Source organism: Capricornis sumatraensis, chromosome 10, assembly GCF_032405125.1.
Source record: "Capricornis sumatraensis isolate serow.1 chromosome 10, serow.2, whole genome shotgun sequence".
NCBI lineage: Eukaryota > Metazoa > Chordata > Mammalia > Artiodactyla > Bovidae > Capricornis > Capricornis sumatraensis.
Genome location: NC_091078.1, coordinates 25,926,253 through 25,940,809, shown reverse-complemented (window position 1 = coordinate 25,940,809; position 14,557 = coordinate 25,926,253). Strand labels below are relative to the sequence as shown.

The 14,557-nt window shown below is 42.2% G+C and overlaps 1 protein-coding gene across 1 annotated transcript in view; it reads left to right on the top strand.

The window, feature by feature from the left end:
- Nucleotides 1–528: 528 nt before the first annotated feature.
- The window catches only part of NRBF2 (nuclear receptor binding factor 2), a 28,659-nt gene continuing 14,630 nt past the window's right edge, over nt 529–14,557 (top strand). The window contains exon 1 of the mRNA XM_068982579.1: nt 529–702. Within this exon, the coding sequence (XP_068838680.1) occupies nt 618–702 (85 nt within the window). The 5' untranslated portion in view covers nt 529–617. The remainder of the gene's footprint in view (nt 703–14,557) is intronic.

Genomic DNA, 14,557 nt, shown 5'->3' with positions numbered 1-14,557 from the left:
ATACTGGAGTGGGTTGCCATGCCTTTCTCCAGGAGATATTCACGACCCAGGGATCAAACCCGTGTTCTGTCCCTGGTCTGGTGGTTCCTGCAGTGCAGGTAAATACTTTGCCGCTGAGCCACCATCGCTCAAATCTCACTTCTGCAGGGGGAAAAAATCAGGTGCAACAACCAAGCCCGAAGCCTGAGAGCAAGGGAGGATCTGGCGATACTGAGTGAATTTGTGAGAAGTTACGCTGGAAGTATGTAGGAGAGACCGATAGCAGAAGTCTGCCACTTTAAATTCTACAGGGCTGTACCTCTGCAGGTGACCTATGAGTCTTCAAGAAGCTGTAGCTATGCTTCTCGCGAGAGGAAAGACGGACCGCGAGAAAGTCTGTCCGTGCCCCGCCTTCCTTGAGCCCCACCCACTCCCTGTCCTCACTCCCACCTTGAACCAGCTGCGTGTGACGTCTTGACGTGTGCGTGGCCGTGGCGTAGGAGGCGGGCCCGCGACGCGGCGCCGGAGGAGGAAGTGGTGAGGTTGTTGCTTCTTCTGCGCCCGCTGCTGGCTTTGGGGGCGCGGAGTGGGGCCACAGTTGCCTCCGCTGCGTTCGCGCTCTCCAGCTGTTCCCCTCCATGTGCCCGGGATCCGTCGCTCCCCTTCCTCAGGCCGCCGCTTACCCCGGGGTCTATGGAAGTAATGGAAGGACCCCTCAACCTGGTGAGTGGCCCACAGAGGGTTGCGTCGGCTCTCGGGCACCTTTGCCTCAGGACCCCATCTCGGCGTGCACCTGACTGGAGGCCGGGAAGCTGGTTTGGCGCGGGTGATCCTAAAATCTGGGGGGTGCAGACAGGCTTGGCCCTACCGCGGCTCCAGCCAAGCAACCGCAGAGGGCCCCTCGGGGATCCCTGGGAAGCTCCTGCCTCCTGTTCCCGCCGCCTTCAGGCGCCCCTTACCCCAGGGCCCTGGGCGAGGGGGCTCCCACCGACGAGGGCTGCCACCTCTCCAGACCGGAGGAAATGCCTCCAAGCGCCACGTAACCACCTCTTTGCAGCCTGGAGAGACACTGAGAAATGGTGTGTAATACTGGTTCTAACTTCTAACACAGGGTCTGAAGTCTGAGCGTCCCCACTGTGGAGAAATCATAATCTCTCACCCCTGTTTCCCTTCACCCATTTCTCCCCTGTGTTCACATGCATAAACTGAGACTTTCCTTTCTCAACTAAATTAGGGACAGCTGGGGGGAAAAGACAGAGCTGTGCCTGTTTTTAGCTCAGTTTCATCACTTAAGGTATCAGGAAAGTATGGTAGATGTTTACCTTTCTCAGGAAAAGCATTGATAGCTCCTTATTATGCTTTTAGGCATCTCAGGTGTAGCGATTTTAAAACAAACACGAGTTTTTTTTCCGCCTGGCCACTGTATCTTTTGGTTTTCCAGAGAGGGTGTCTATTTTGGATACAAAAGTTAGATTACTTAAAGTTGTAGACAGACAAGGTAACTTTTTTCAGTTCAACTATGATAGTGGGTTTGGAAAAAAGAACATGGAAAATTATTAGTTTCTCACGTTGGAACCCTGAGGACACGTGTGGTGGGAGAGCTCTGGGCAGGAATCAAACCATTCTGTAGGGAAGCAGTACAGCCTGGTGGATTTAAAGTATAGATTCGGGACCTAAACTGCTTGGATTTGAATTCTAGCTTTGTTGCTTAATAACCATATGACCTTGGGCAAATTAGTTGATCTCACTCTTTGTGGTTTGTTATGAGGATTAAGAGTAAACAAAAGTAAGGAGCCTAGAACAGTACCCGGTATGTAATGAAGTGTAAGAGTTAGTTATTACAATAATCAGACCCAAACTCTTAATTTAAAAATCTCACTTGGACTTGGTGAGCTTAAAAAGTTTTAGATTCTAAGACCTAAAGCTATGGTTCCCAGATGGCTGGTGCCAGGTTAGCTGCTATGAGAAGTGCTTTCCAGTTTTATTGTTGAGCCCTGCCCCCATTGGTAAGAGTTGTTTACACTTAAAAAGAACCAGACTAGATTTGTGATTTTTTTTTTTTTTTAAACCAGGGAAATGTCTTGCACTTTTCTTGGTTTTAAGGTGACATATACTTGGCAGTGAAATATAATGGATGGCTCAGTACTGAAACTTCACAGGAACATTATTAGAAATAACCAGCAGTTCACAAAGTGCTTCAAAGTTCAAGTGTCCTTGCAAAATGACCATTGGTTCATTTCCAGTTAACTTCACTTTATTTGGCTGCTTGCTTCAGCATAACCCCAGCCAAATGCCCCACTAGTGTGTGGTAGCTTATGAAAAGACTGGAACTGGGTGACAGTTTAGATGGAGCAGCAGAATCACCAGTTTAGGAAAAATTAGTTGACTTGGCAGTGGTATTGCCTTTTTACAGAAGAGAATTTTGAGTAGTCTTAGAGTCTAGCATAAATCCATAATCCAGCCATACAGTTTATGTGGACAAGTATCAGAAATTTGGCATCTTGAATTCTTAAGCCATTTGAGATTTGAAAGATTTAAGTTTTAGGTCTAGCTGTTTAATGGAAGAGAACAATAGAAGAGAAATTAACGTTTACTTGAATCATTTTAACTGTGCCAAGTATCAGTCTCTGGCCTCTGAATTTGTTGTCACTCAGTTTTAAAAGACAGATTTTTTCATTTTCTGTTGTACTGTATCCTGTAGCTTATATGTTTTATGTGTAGTTTGTACCCCTTAGTTCCCTATCCTGTTTTGCCCTATCCTCCTTCCTTTTCCCTACAGGTAACCACTAGTGTGTTTTCTGTATCCAAGTCTGTTTTTTTGTTATTGAATATATTAATACATTCATTTTTTTCTTTAGATTTCACATGTAAGTGATGTCATACGGTATTTGTCTTTCTCTACCTGACTTATTTCACTTATGCCCTCCAAGTCCATCCATGTTGTTGCAAATGGCGACATCTCATTCTTTTTTTTAATGGCCAAGTAGTATTCCATTATTTGTGTGTGGTGTGTATGTGCTGATAAACATATCTATATATACATATACACATACATCACACCCCTTTCTATTCATCTGTTGATGGGTATGTTGGTGGCTTCTGTAACTTGGCAATTGTAAATAATGCTGCTGGGAACATTGGGTTGCATGTATCTTTGCAAATTAATATTTTCATTAGAAGACTGAATTTTTTTTTAAGACAAACACATTCTTTTATGCCAGCCAATATTCATTCTAGTATCCAGCAGACTCAACATGAGAAACACTTCTCAATGCTATAATTTTGAGTGCCTTTGAGCATCCCATTAGTCTATACAAGCTTTTTCTAATGACATCATAGTGTGTTCCAAACTGATTGCATAAGGACTTATTACAGTACCTAGGTTTATAATCATGTGTCCTGAGAGCATCCTTGAAATTAAATAATAATTGCTTCCCAGCTTTACAGATAAATAAGCCTAGACAAATTAAGTAGATTAGTGACTCAAATACATTATGGAGCTACCTTATGTTGATATCATGACTTCTTTCTAGTAATTCTTCTGTCTTAATATACTTAAAATATTCATTTCAATATGGTCCTTGTCTATACTGAATTACAGATTCTTTGTCAATGTCGAGTGGCTTTGCTCTAGTGCATGGTGCTAAGTCGCTTTAGTCGTGTCTGACGCTATGGACCACCAAGCTTCTCTGTCCCTGGTATTCTCTAGGCAGAAAGAATACCAGAGTAGGTTGCCATGCCCTTCTCTATGGGAATTTCCCAACCCAGGGATCAATCCCGCGTTTCTATGTCTCCTGCTTTGGCAAGCAGGTTCTTTACCACTGGCGCCACCTGGGAAGCCCTTCTCTGCTTCACTATTTCTTCTTTTATGTTAGATTTGCAGTATGAATTTGTAGGCCTGTTTCCTCACAGTGATTTTTAAGATATGGAAGAGACCAGCTTGAAATTGTCATTTTAATATATAGTATGAATACTGTGTTCTAATTTTCTGGTTTTTGAAGTTGGTCAAAAGGAAAATAGGATGAATTGTATTTACGTTGGTGGGGGGAATAACTAATCTTTGGGCTCTGAATAAGTTGTTTTTTTTTTTTCCGTCAATTTTCAATATGGAAAATTGTAACTTATAAAATTACTTAGTGTATATTTAGGCATTTCTTTCCTTACACTTAATTTTGGTGATGCAAGTGCTAGCAGCAAATGTCAAAACTTATGTGAGATAATTTCTAGTTCTTTGCTTTCGGTCTATTTGGGAATGATGTCAGACTTCAATTTACATATGCCTGTGTTGCTTGTGCTTCACTTACCTACTCTCCAAACTCTAAGGACAGAGTCCACATCACTGTGTGACCACAGTTGTGTTCTTTGTGTTTGGCCCTTTTAAGAGTGCTGAGAATATGTTGAGAAGCTGAAGTGCTCTTTCGAGTGCTCAACTCTTCTCATCTAAATAAAGGTATCAGGTATGGTCCAAAGGATGGCCTTGTACGTATGGGGTCTTTGTAACTATCCCATGTGAATTATATTGACAATAAAAATAAAATCTTGCCCTGAAAAATATCAAGGAAAATTTCATCTTGTCACAGGCTAGGCTAAGCTTGGTGGGAGCACTCTGAGGGATGGCAGTAAAGCACTAAGACTTACCCAGTAATTACAGAGTCCTGGGGTTGGCAGCAGGCACTTACAAATATTATTGTTTTGTTTCCTCAGTAGCTGTATGAGATGTTTAACATTTTACAGGTGAAATCTTGGAACTGCAGAATAAGTGGTGGTAGTTGGATTTGAAAGCAAGATTCTAAATAAAGTAACTCATCTTTCTATTAGATCATGTTTGCCCATTTGTTTTAACTGTGATCCACAATAAGAAATTTTTACTTAATGACAATACACACATACCTAGGTGTATATTACTTCAGAGCTTGATTCCTTATGGATGTGCAAAATGCAGGGCCATTCATAAATTTAACCCAAAGTAAGACAAAAATGTAGAAAACTTGAAACATAGAGTGCTGTGTATGTGTATATAGTATTGTATGTGATATACTCTGTTGCGCTCGTCTCAGTTGTGTCCGACTCTTTGCAACCCCATGGACTGTAGCCCTCCAGACTCCTCCGTTGGGGATTCTTCAGGCAAGAGTACTGGACTGGGTTGCCATGCCCTCCTTCAGGGGATATTCCCAGCCCAGGGATTGAACCTAGGTCTTCTGCATTGCAGGTGGATTCTTTTATTGTCTGAGCTCTACCAGGGAAGTCCAAGAATACTGGAGTAGGTAGCCTATCCCTCTTTCCAGGGGATCTTCCTGACCCAGGAATCGAACTGAGGTCTCCTGCGTTGCAGGCAGATTCTTTACCAGCTGAGTCTGTGTAGTGTTATATATGATGCACTCTAATATTTACTATTGGAGTTTTTAAAATGCTGGTTGTGACCCACAGATTGATTTCAGGACTCACTGTTGGTTTTCATCCTGTAATTTGTCTTCACAGCAGATGATGGCAGTTCTTAAAAAAGGGGTGGGCATGGGGGGGCAAGGTAAACTGAAGTCTTGAGGAAGGAAAGAGATGCAGCAGACTGCCTGTGGGGAAATGGACTTAGAATCAAAAAGGTCTTCCTGGACCTCTCTAACAGCTGAGCAGTTATCCTGAGTACAGTTCATTGTCTCAGTTACACAGTCGGTGTACTACTCACAGTTAGGGGATGCTACTCTAGAAGCATCATAGTAGACTCATAGTAAATTGATTTGGAAATGGAGAGTGAATGACTTTGCTCTCCATTGAGGACATTACCGCAGGGTTCAAGAGTACATTAGATTTTCCTCTGCCAGTTTATTGTGTTTGGTAATGGTATTCCTTTTCTTTTCATCTTTACTTACAGTTTCCCCAAGGACACAAATAAATAAATGGAAATTTAATAGAAAGTGATACTTTTTTTCCTTTGGGAAAGAACACAGTATGAACCTGTAGTTTTAAGGCAGTTAGCATGTAGTTCTTGGTGAGGGCAGTCACTTGGTAGTCTAGCTGTAGTTAGGAGTTTTGTTGGTCACAGGTGATAGAAATCCATTTCAAATTAGCTTAAATCAAAAGGGATAATTTATTGAAATCAAAAGGTAGGTGTAAGGCACCTGAAGGTCCAGATGTTAAGACTGAGCTTCTACTGTCTAGTGCACGGATTCAGTTCCTGGTTGGGGAACTAAAATCCTGCGTGCATACAGCATGCCTCCCCTCTCCCCTTCCCCCCAAAAAATGAAACATGCAAAACGAAGGTGCAGGAAGGGCAAGACTACAATGTAGGTTAGTCTAAGGTCTTATGGGACCAGGGACTCAAGATAATCAGGTTTTTCTGCTCTGCCTCATCAGACTTTATTGCTTTACTTCTCCCTCCAGATTCCAAATCTACATTTTCCACCTGGCTAGTTATAACCAATCAAAACTTTCCTGACGTACCCTCTGGTCCTAAGTTTGAGAATATGCTGGAATGGTTTCTTTAGATGTCTAGGGGACGAGGTAATTTATAAATACAGCAAGTTCCATGGGGATCATATTGATTGTATAGGAAGAACAGTTCACAGGGTTCACGATGGGGGAGGGGGACGGGCATGTGAAAAGTGTCGGCTGTTTCTGAGGAAAATTCAGCAAGGGAGGAATTTGTACGGGGCACATGGAATAAGGGGGCTTCCCAGGTGCCTCAGTGGTAAAGAACCTGCCTGCCAGTGCAGGAGCCATCGGAGATGGGAGTTCGATCCCTGAGTTAGGAAGATCCCCTGGAGCAGGAAATGGCAACCCACTCTAGTATTCTTGTCAGGATAATCCCATGGACAGAGGAGCCTGGTGGGCTAGGGCCCATGGGGTCACGAAAGCACTGGACTTGACCGAGCACACATGCGTGTAGTAAGGTGTTACCACATCTAAAGCTGTTTCACTTTTTATAAAGGCTTTAGAACATTTTGTGGTGTTGTGCTTTCATGTTTACTCAGGAGGGAGTAGGAAACTGCTGGTTAAAATGTCCTCAAGACTGGATGGATGAAATAGTGAATGAAGTAAATGTACCACTGACTGGTTTTCTTGTGCTCAGTATAGGTGTATATACATATGTATAGTTGTTTATTTTAGATTTTGATGCGAAGTTTTATTTTGGTATTTTCTATGAAATACATTAATGCTCGTTTGGCATTTAAGAATCTTTGGTTTTGTCACCAACCCTCAACATAACCTCTTTCGTCCTTCCATCTGACTGTTCATTGACCCATCAAACGCATGAGCAGTCACTGTTTATCAGGTAATCTGGACATCAAAGATTTGACAAAGTCCCTGTTCTTACAGAACTTTTATCCCATTCTGTAGTTTTCATCTGTTGTGTTCTTTTTCTCTGTTTTCTTTAGCATCTTAAGCATAGTTAGAGTTCCTTGCTATTCCAATACCTGGGTAATCTCTGGTTCTGTTTCTGTTGTTTTCTGTTAGTGCCATTTTTCTGCTTGATGTGCTGGTAACTTTATTGTATATTACACGTTAATGGATAATGTGTTATGGAGATTCTGAATTTGTTATTTTCCTCCAAAGAATGTTGTTAGTAGCTTGTTCTTCTGGCTGACAGTTAAAATGCTAGTGGATCATCTTGATTCAGTCCAGGCTTGATTTTAGGCTTTACCATGGTTGGTCTGTTTCAGTTTTACCCATGATGCCTAGAGTGTGGCCTTACTCACAGGGCTGGACTTTTGAGGTCTCAACTCAAGAGTCCCAAGTGTTCACCAAAGGTAATACTTTCTCTCGACCCAAACTGCAACCTGTCTCCCCAACACTGTGTGGCTTCTGAATTCATTACTAAGAATTTCTGCTCAGCTTCCTGGAGTTGGGGCCTGTTCATGTACAGCTTAGATGTTAGCCAAGAATCTGAGAGAGTCTTTGATGCATACTTGTAGGGTGTCTCCATTGCACTTCCCTCTAACCCTGGACTCCTCAAAATCTAGCTTTTCTTTCCAGTTTCCATCTCCTTAATCCTTCAAGCTTGGCTTCAACAGTAGGTACTGAGAACTTACAGATGTACAAGCTATATTTAGGAAAGGCAGAGGAACCAGAAATCAAATTGCCAACATCGGTTGGATCATAGAAAAAGCAAGGGAATTCCAGAAAACGTCTACTTCTGCTTCATTGATTACGCTAAGCCTTTGACTGTGTGGGTCACAATGAACTGTGGAAAAGATGGGACTACCAGACCACCTTACCTGCCTCCTGAGAAACCTGTATGCTGGTCAGGAAGCAACAGTTAGAACTAGACATGGAACAACCAACTGGTTCCAAATTGGGAAAGGAGTACGTCAAGGCTGTATATTGTCACCTGCTTATTTGAATTATATGCAGAGTACATCATGCGAAATGCTGGGCTGGATTGAAGCACAAGGTGGAATGAAGATTGCTGGGAGAAATTTCAATAACCTCAGATTTGCAGATGACACCACCCTTATGGCAGAAAGCAAGGAGGAACTAAAGAGCCTCTTGATGAAGGTGAAAGAGGAGAGTGAAAAAGCTGGCTTATTACTCAACATTCAAAAAACAGAGATCATGGCATCCGGTCCCATCACTTCATGGCAAATAGATGGGGAAAAGTGGAAACAGTGTCAAATTTCATTTTCCTGGGCTCCAAGATCACTGCAGATGGTGACTGCAGTCACGAACATTAAAAGATGCATGCTCCTGGGAAGAAAAGCTATGACAAATCTAGACAGCATATTAAAAAGCAGAGACATCACTTTGCCAACAAACATCGGGATAGTCAAAGCTATGGTTTTTCCAATAGTCACGTATGGATGTGAGAGGTGGACCATACTATAGAAGGCTGAGCACCGAGAAATTGATGGCTTCGAATTGTGGTGCTTGAGAAGACTCTTGAGAGTTCCTTGGACAGCAAGGAGATCAAAATTCTAAAGGAAATCAGCCCTGAATATTGATTGGAACGACTGGTGCTGAGGCTGAAGTTCCAGTACTTTGGCCACCTGATGTGAAGAGCCTACTCATTGGAAAAGACCCTGATGCTAGGAGAGATCAAGGGCAGCAGAGGAGGAGATGGTTGGAGGGTATCACCGACTCAATGCATATGAGTTTGAGCAAACTCACGGAGATAGTGAAGGACAGGGAAGCCTGGCATGCTGCTGTTCAAGGGGTCACACAGAGTTGGACACAACTGAGTGACTGAACTTTGGCCAATGAGATACTGCCTTCTTGGGCTTTATTTTCCTATACTCTGTTTCGGAAAATGCACTCAGAATGCCAAGGGGAATGCAGGTTTCACCTTGTACATTTCCCATTTCTTAAAAATGTATCCTTCTGTTAGTTTTTTTTCTCAGCCATGTATAAACTGTTGTTTCTTTATACTTCACCCAGTTTTGTAGTTGTTTACAATTGGAGGGTAAACCAATGCCAGCTATTCCATCCTATCTGGATCAGAGGTACAAATTTCCATGAGAATTTCCACAGGATTCTCAAATCAGTGTATTGTAAACCCTAAGTGCCAGAAATTATTTTAATATGAGATTGTGGTATCACAAAAGCTAATATTCCCAATATTCAGTGACAGGATATCCCAGCCATGTAAGGATTGGCCAGTCACTGGTTTCCATATTTAAACATCTATTTCCACATAAAGTTTGAGGCAGCTTACAAATAACAGATACCATACTATTAAAATATTAGTGAATACTTAAGTGAAAGTCACTGTCATTTCCGACTCTTTGTGACCCCATGGACTCATGGACTATAGAATCCATGGAATTCTCCAGGATTCTGGAGTGGGTAGCCTTTCCCTTCTCCAGGAGATCTTACCAACCCAGGGGTTGAACCCAGGTCTCCTGCATTGCAGGTGGATTCTTTACCAGTTGAGCCACAGTTACCTACTGAGATAAGTTATCCCAAAACGTAGCAGCTTAAAACACACATTTGTTTCCCCACAGTTTCTGTGTGTCGGGGATAAAGGCATGACTTTGCTGGGTTCTTTGCTTCAGGGTCTTTTACAAGGCTGCAGTCAAGGTGAGGGTCAGCTAGGGGTGCGGTATCGTTTGAAGGCTCTCCTGAGGCAGGAGCTGCTTCCAAGTGTACTCACAGGGTTGAGGGCAAGATTTCATTCCTTGAGGGGTTTTGGATTGAGGACTTCAGTTCCTTGCTGGCTGTTGGCAGGCCACCTCATAACCTTCCAGGTGAGTGTTTCCTTGGGGCAGCGAACAACATGATTGTTGGCTGCACTAAAGTAAGCAAGGGAGAGAGAGCACTACCAAGATGCAAGTGACAATCTTTGGTTACCTAGCCATGGAAGTGACCCTCCATCACCTTGATTGTATTCTATTTCTTAGATGTAAATCACTAGGTCCAACCCACATTTGAGGAAGGAAGATTATATAAGGTTGTGAATCCCAGGAGGGAGAAGTCATTGGGAACCATATAAGCAGCTTACCACAATTGCTGATAGAAAAGCAAAGAAAATAAGAACTGAAGCAACAAAGAGTATCAAGAAGGTATAATCCTTTGGGGCTACATCAAACTAAAAAACTTATGCACAGCAGCAAAATGAAAAGGCAACCTACTAAATGGGAGAAAATATTTGCAAATTATATATGATGAGCTAGTATCCAAAAGAGCAAAAAAAAAAAAATCTGATTAAACAACAGGCAGAGGATTTGAATAGACATTTTTCCAAAGAAGACATACGGATGGCCAACAGGTACACGAAAAGATGCTCAACATCACTAATAAGGGAAATGCAAATAAATCAAAACCCCGAGATATCATCTCTCACCTGTTGGAATGGTCGTGGTTTTGTTGCCAAGTTGTGTCTTGACTCTTGCGACCCCATGGACTGTAGCCTACCAGGCTCCTCTGTCCATGGAATTCTCTAGGCCAGAATACTGGACTGGGTAACTGTTCCCTTCGCCAGTGGATCTTCCCAAACCAGGGACTGAACCCAGGTCTTGCACATTGCAAGATTATTTACTGTCTGAGCCATGGAGGAAATCCTCCCTGTTAGAATGGTGACTCTTTAAAAGATACGAAGTAACAAGTGTTGGCCAGAATTGGAGAAATGGGAACCCGTGTGCACTGTTGGTGGGACTGTATTCATACATTGGTGCAGCCACTGTGGAAAAAGGTCCCTTGAAAAATTAAAAGTAGAATTACCATACTATCTTGCAGTTCCACTTTTGGGTATTTTTCTGGGAAAAAAACAAAAACAAAAATGTCTACTGAGATTCTCTGCCTTTAGTTTCAGTTCAATTGCTCAGTTGTATCCGACTTTTGCAACCCAATGGACTGCAGCACGGCAGGCTTCCCTGTCCATCACTAACTCCTGGAGCTTACTCAAACTCATGTCCGTCAAGTTGGTGATGCCATCCAACCATAGCATCCTTTGTCATCTGCTTCTCCCACCTTCAATCTTTCCCAGCATCAGGGTCTTACCAAGGAGTCAGTTCTTTGCATTAGTGGCCAAAGTATTGGAGTTTGAGCTTAAGCATAAGTCCTTCCAATGAATATTCAGGACTGGTTTCCTTTAGGATGAACTGGTTGGATCTCCTTGCAGTCCAAGGGATTCTCAAGAGTCTTCTCCACACCACAGTTCAAAAGCATCAATTCTTTGGCGCTCAGCTTTCTTTATAGTCCCACTCTCACATCCATACATGACTACTGGAAAAACCATAGCTTTGACTAGATGAACCTTTGTTGGCAAAGTAATGTGTCTACTTTTTAATATGCTATCTAGGTTGGTCATAACTTTTCTTCCAAAGAGCAAGGGTCCTTTAATTTCATGTCTGCAGTTACCATCTGCAGTGATTTTTGGAGCCCCCCAAAATAAAGTCTATCACTGTTTTCCCCATCTTTTTGCCATGAATTGATGGGACCAGATGCCGTGATCTTAGTTTTCCGAATGTGGAGTTTTAAGCCAACTTTTTCACTCTCCTCTTTCACTTTCATCAAGAGGCTCTTTAGTTTTTCTTCACTTTCTGCCATAAGGGTGGTGTCATCTGCATATCTGAGGTTATTGATATTTCTCCTGGCAATCTTGATTCCAGCTTGTGCTTCCTCCAGCCCAGCATTTCTCATGATGTACTCTGCATAGAAGTTAAATAAGCAGGGTGACAGTATACAGCCTTGATGTGCTCCTTTCCCGGTTTGGAACCAGTCTCTTGTTCCGTGGTCCAGTTCTATCTGTTGCTTCTTGACCTGCATACAGATTTCTCAGGAGGCAGGTAAGTTGTTCTGGCATTCCCTACTCTTGAAGAATTCTCCACAGGTTGTTGTGATCCACACAGTCAAAGGCTTTAGCATGGTCAATAAAGGAGAAGTAGATGTTTTTCTGGAACTCTCTTGCTTTTCCAATGATCCAGTGGATGTTGGCAGTTTGATCTTTGGTTACTATGCCTTTTCTAAATCCACCTTGAACATCTGAAAGCTCACTGTTGAAGCCTGGCTTGGAGAATTTTGAGCATTACTTTGCTAGCGTGTGAGATGAGTGCAATTGTGTGGTAGTTTGAACATCCTTTGGCATTGCCTTTCTTTGGAATTGGAATGAAACCTGACCTTTTCCAGTCCTGTGGCCACTGCTGAGTTTTCCAAATTTGCTGGCATTTTGAGTGCCAGCATCATCTAACAGCAGCATGTTTTAGGATTTGAAAGAGCTCAACTGGAATTCCATCACCTCCACTAGCTTTGTTCATACTAATGCTTCCTAAGGCCCACCTGACTTCACATTCCAGGATGTCTGGCTCTAGGTGAGTGATCACACCATTGTGGTTATCTGGGTCATTATGATCTTTTTTGTAAAGTTCTTTTGTGTATTCTTGCCCCCTCTTCTTAATATCTTCTGCTTCGGTTAGGTCCATACCATTTCTGTCCTTTGTCATGCCCATCTTGGCTTGAGATGTTCCCTTGGTATCTCTGATTTTCTCGAAGAGAAAATTGCTGTGGTTTAATCAGATTGTTTTGCTTTTTATTTTTATATTGTATGAATTCTTTGTTATTTTGGATACTAACCCCTCATCAGATATAAGATTTGCAAATATTTTCTCCCATTTGGTAGGTTGCCTTTTCATTTTGATTTCCTCTGCTGTGCATAAGCTTTTTAGTTTGATGTAGTCCCACTCTTGGCTTTTGTTGCTTTTGCTGTCAGTTAATAATTATCACGACCAAGAATTATGTCAAAGAGCTTTCTGCCTGAGTTTTCTTTGTGGAGTTTCAGGTCTTATGTTCTTTAATCCATTTTAAGTTAACTGTTGTGTGTTGTGTAAGGTAGTGGTCCAATTGCATTCTTTAGCACGTGGCTATCCTGTTTTCCCATTATCATTTATGGAAGAAACTGTCCTTTCCCTGTTGTATATTCTTGGCTCGTTAGACACTTGTTAATTGACCGTTTATTCATGGATTTATTTCTAGGCTATCCTGTTCCATTGATCTTTGTGTCTTTTATGCTATCATAGTGTTTTGACTACTGTAGCTTTGTAGGGCTTCCTCGCTGGCTCAGATGGTGAAGAATCTGCCCTTATTGTGGGAGACCTGGGTTCAGTCCTTGGATTGGGAAGATCCCCTGGAGGAGGGCATGGTAACTCACTCAAGTGTTCTTGCCTGGAGAACCCCATGGACAGAGGAGTCTGGTGGGCTACAGTCCGCGAGGTCGTAAACAGTCAGACACGACTGAGCGACTAAGCACACACATAGCTTTGTAAGATAGTTTGAAATCAAAGAGCCTGATTCCTGCAGCTTTGTCTTTGTATTGCTTTGGGTATTTGGGAGTTTTTGTATTTCTGTGCAACTGTTAGGATTGTTCGATTTCTGTGAAAAGTACCGTTGGAATTTTGACAGGTTGCGCTGAATCCGTGTATTGTAGTATGGGCATTTTAACTATTCTTTAAATCCATTCCATCAGTGGCTTAATAGTTTTTGTGTGCAGGTCTTTAACCTCTTTGGTTAAATTTACTCCTAAGTACTTATTGCTTTCGATGCAGTTGTAAATGGGATTGTTTTCTTAATTTCTCTTATATATTTTTAGAGTATAGAAATGCAACAGAAATATGTGTATTGATTTTGTAGAATATTTGACTGTGCCGGGTCTTAGTTGTGGTACTAGGGATTTTCAGTCTTCAGTTATGGCATGCAGAATCTTAGCTGCAGCATGAGAACTCTTGGTCATGGCGTGTGGGATCTAGTTCCCTGACCAGGGCTCCTTCCTGGGCCCCCTACATCAGGAGTGTGGAGTCTTAGCCACTGACCACCAGGGAAGTTCCTGTGTATTGATTTTTTATCTTACAGCTTCATACTACATTCATTGGTTCTAAGATTTTGGGTGGAATCTTTAGAGCTTTTGGTATATAATATCTTGTTATCCATAAATAGTGAACAATTTTACTTCTTTCTTCCTGCCTTGGATGTCTTACTCTCATCTAATTGCTGTGGCTAGGAGGGACTTCCAATACTGTGCTGACTGAAAGCAGCTAGAGTGGACATCTTTGTCTTGTTCCTGATCTTAGAGGAAAAGCTTTGGGCTTTTCAGTGTTGAGTATTATGTTAGCCATAGGCCTGTCATACATGGTTTTTATAATGTTGAGATATATTTTCT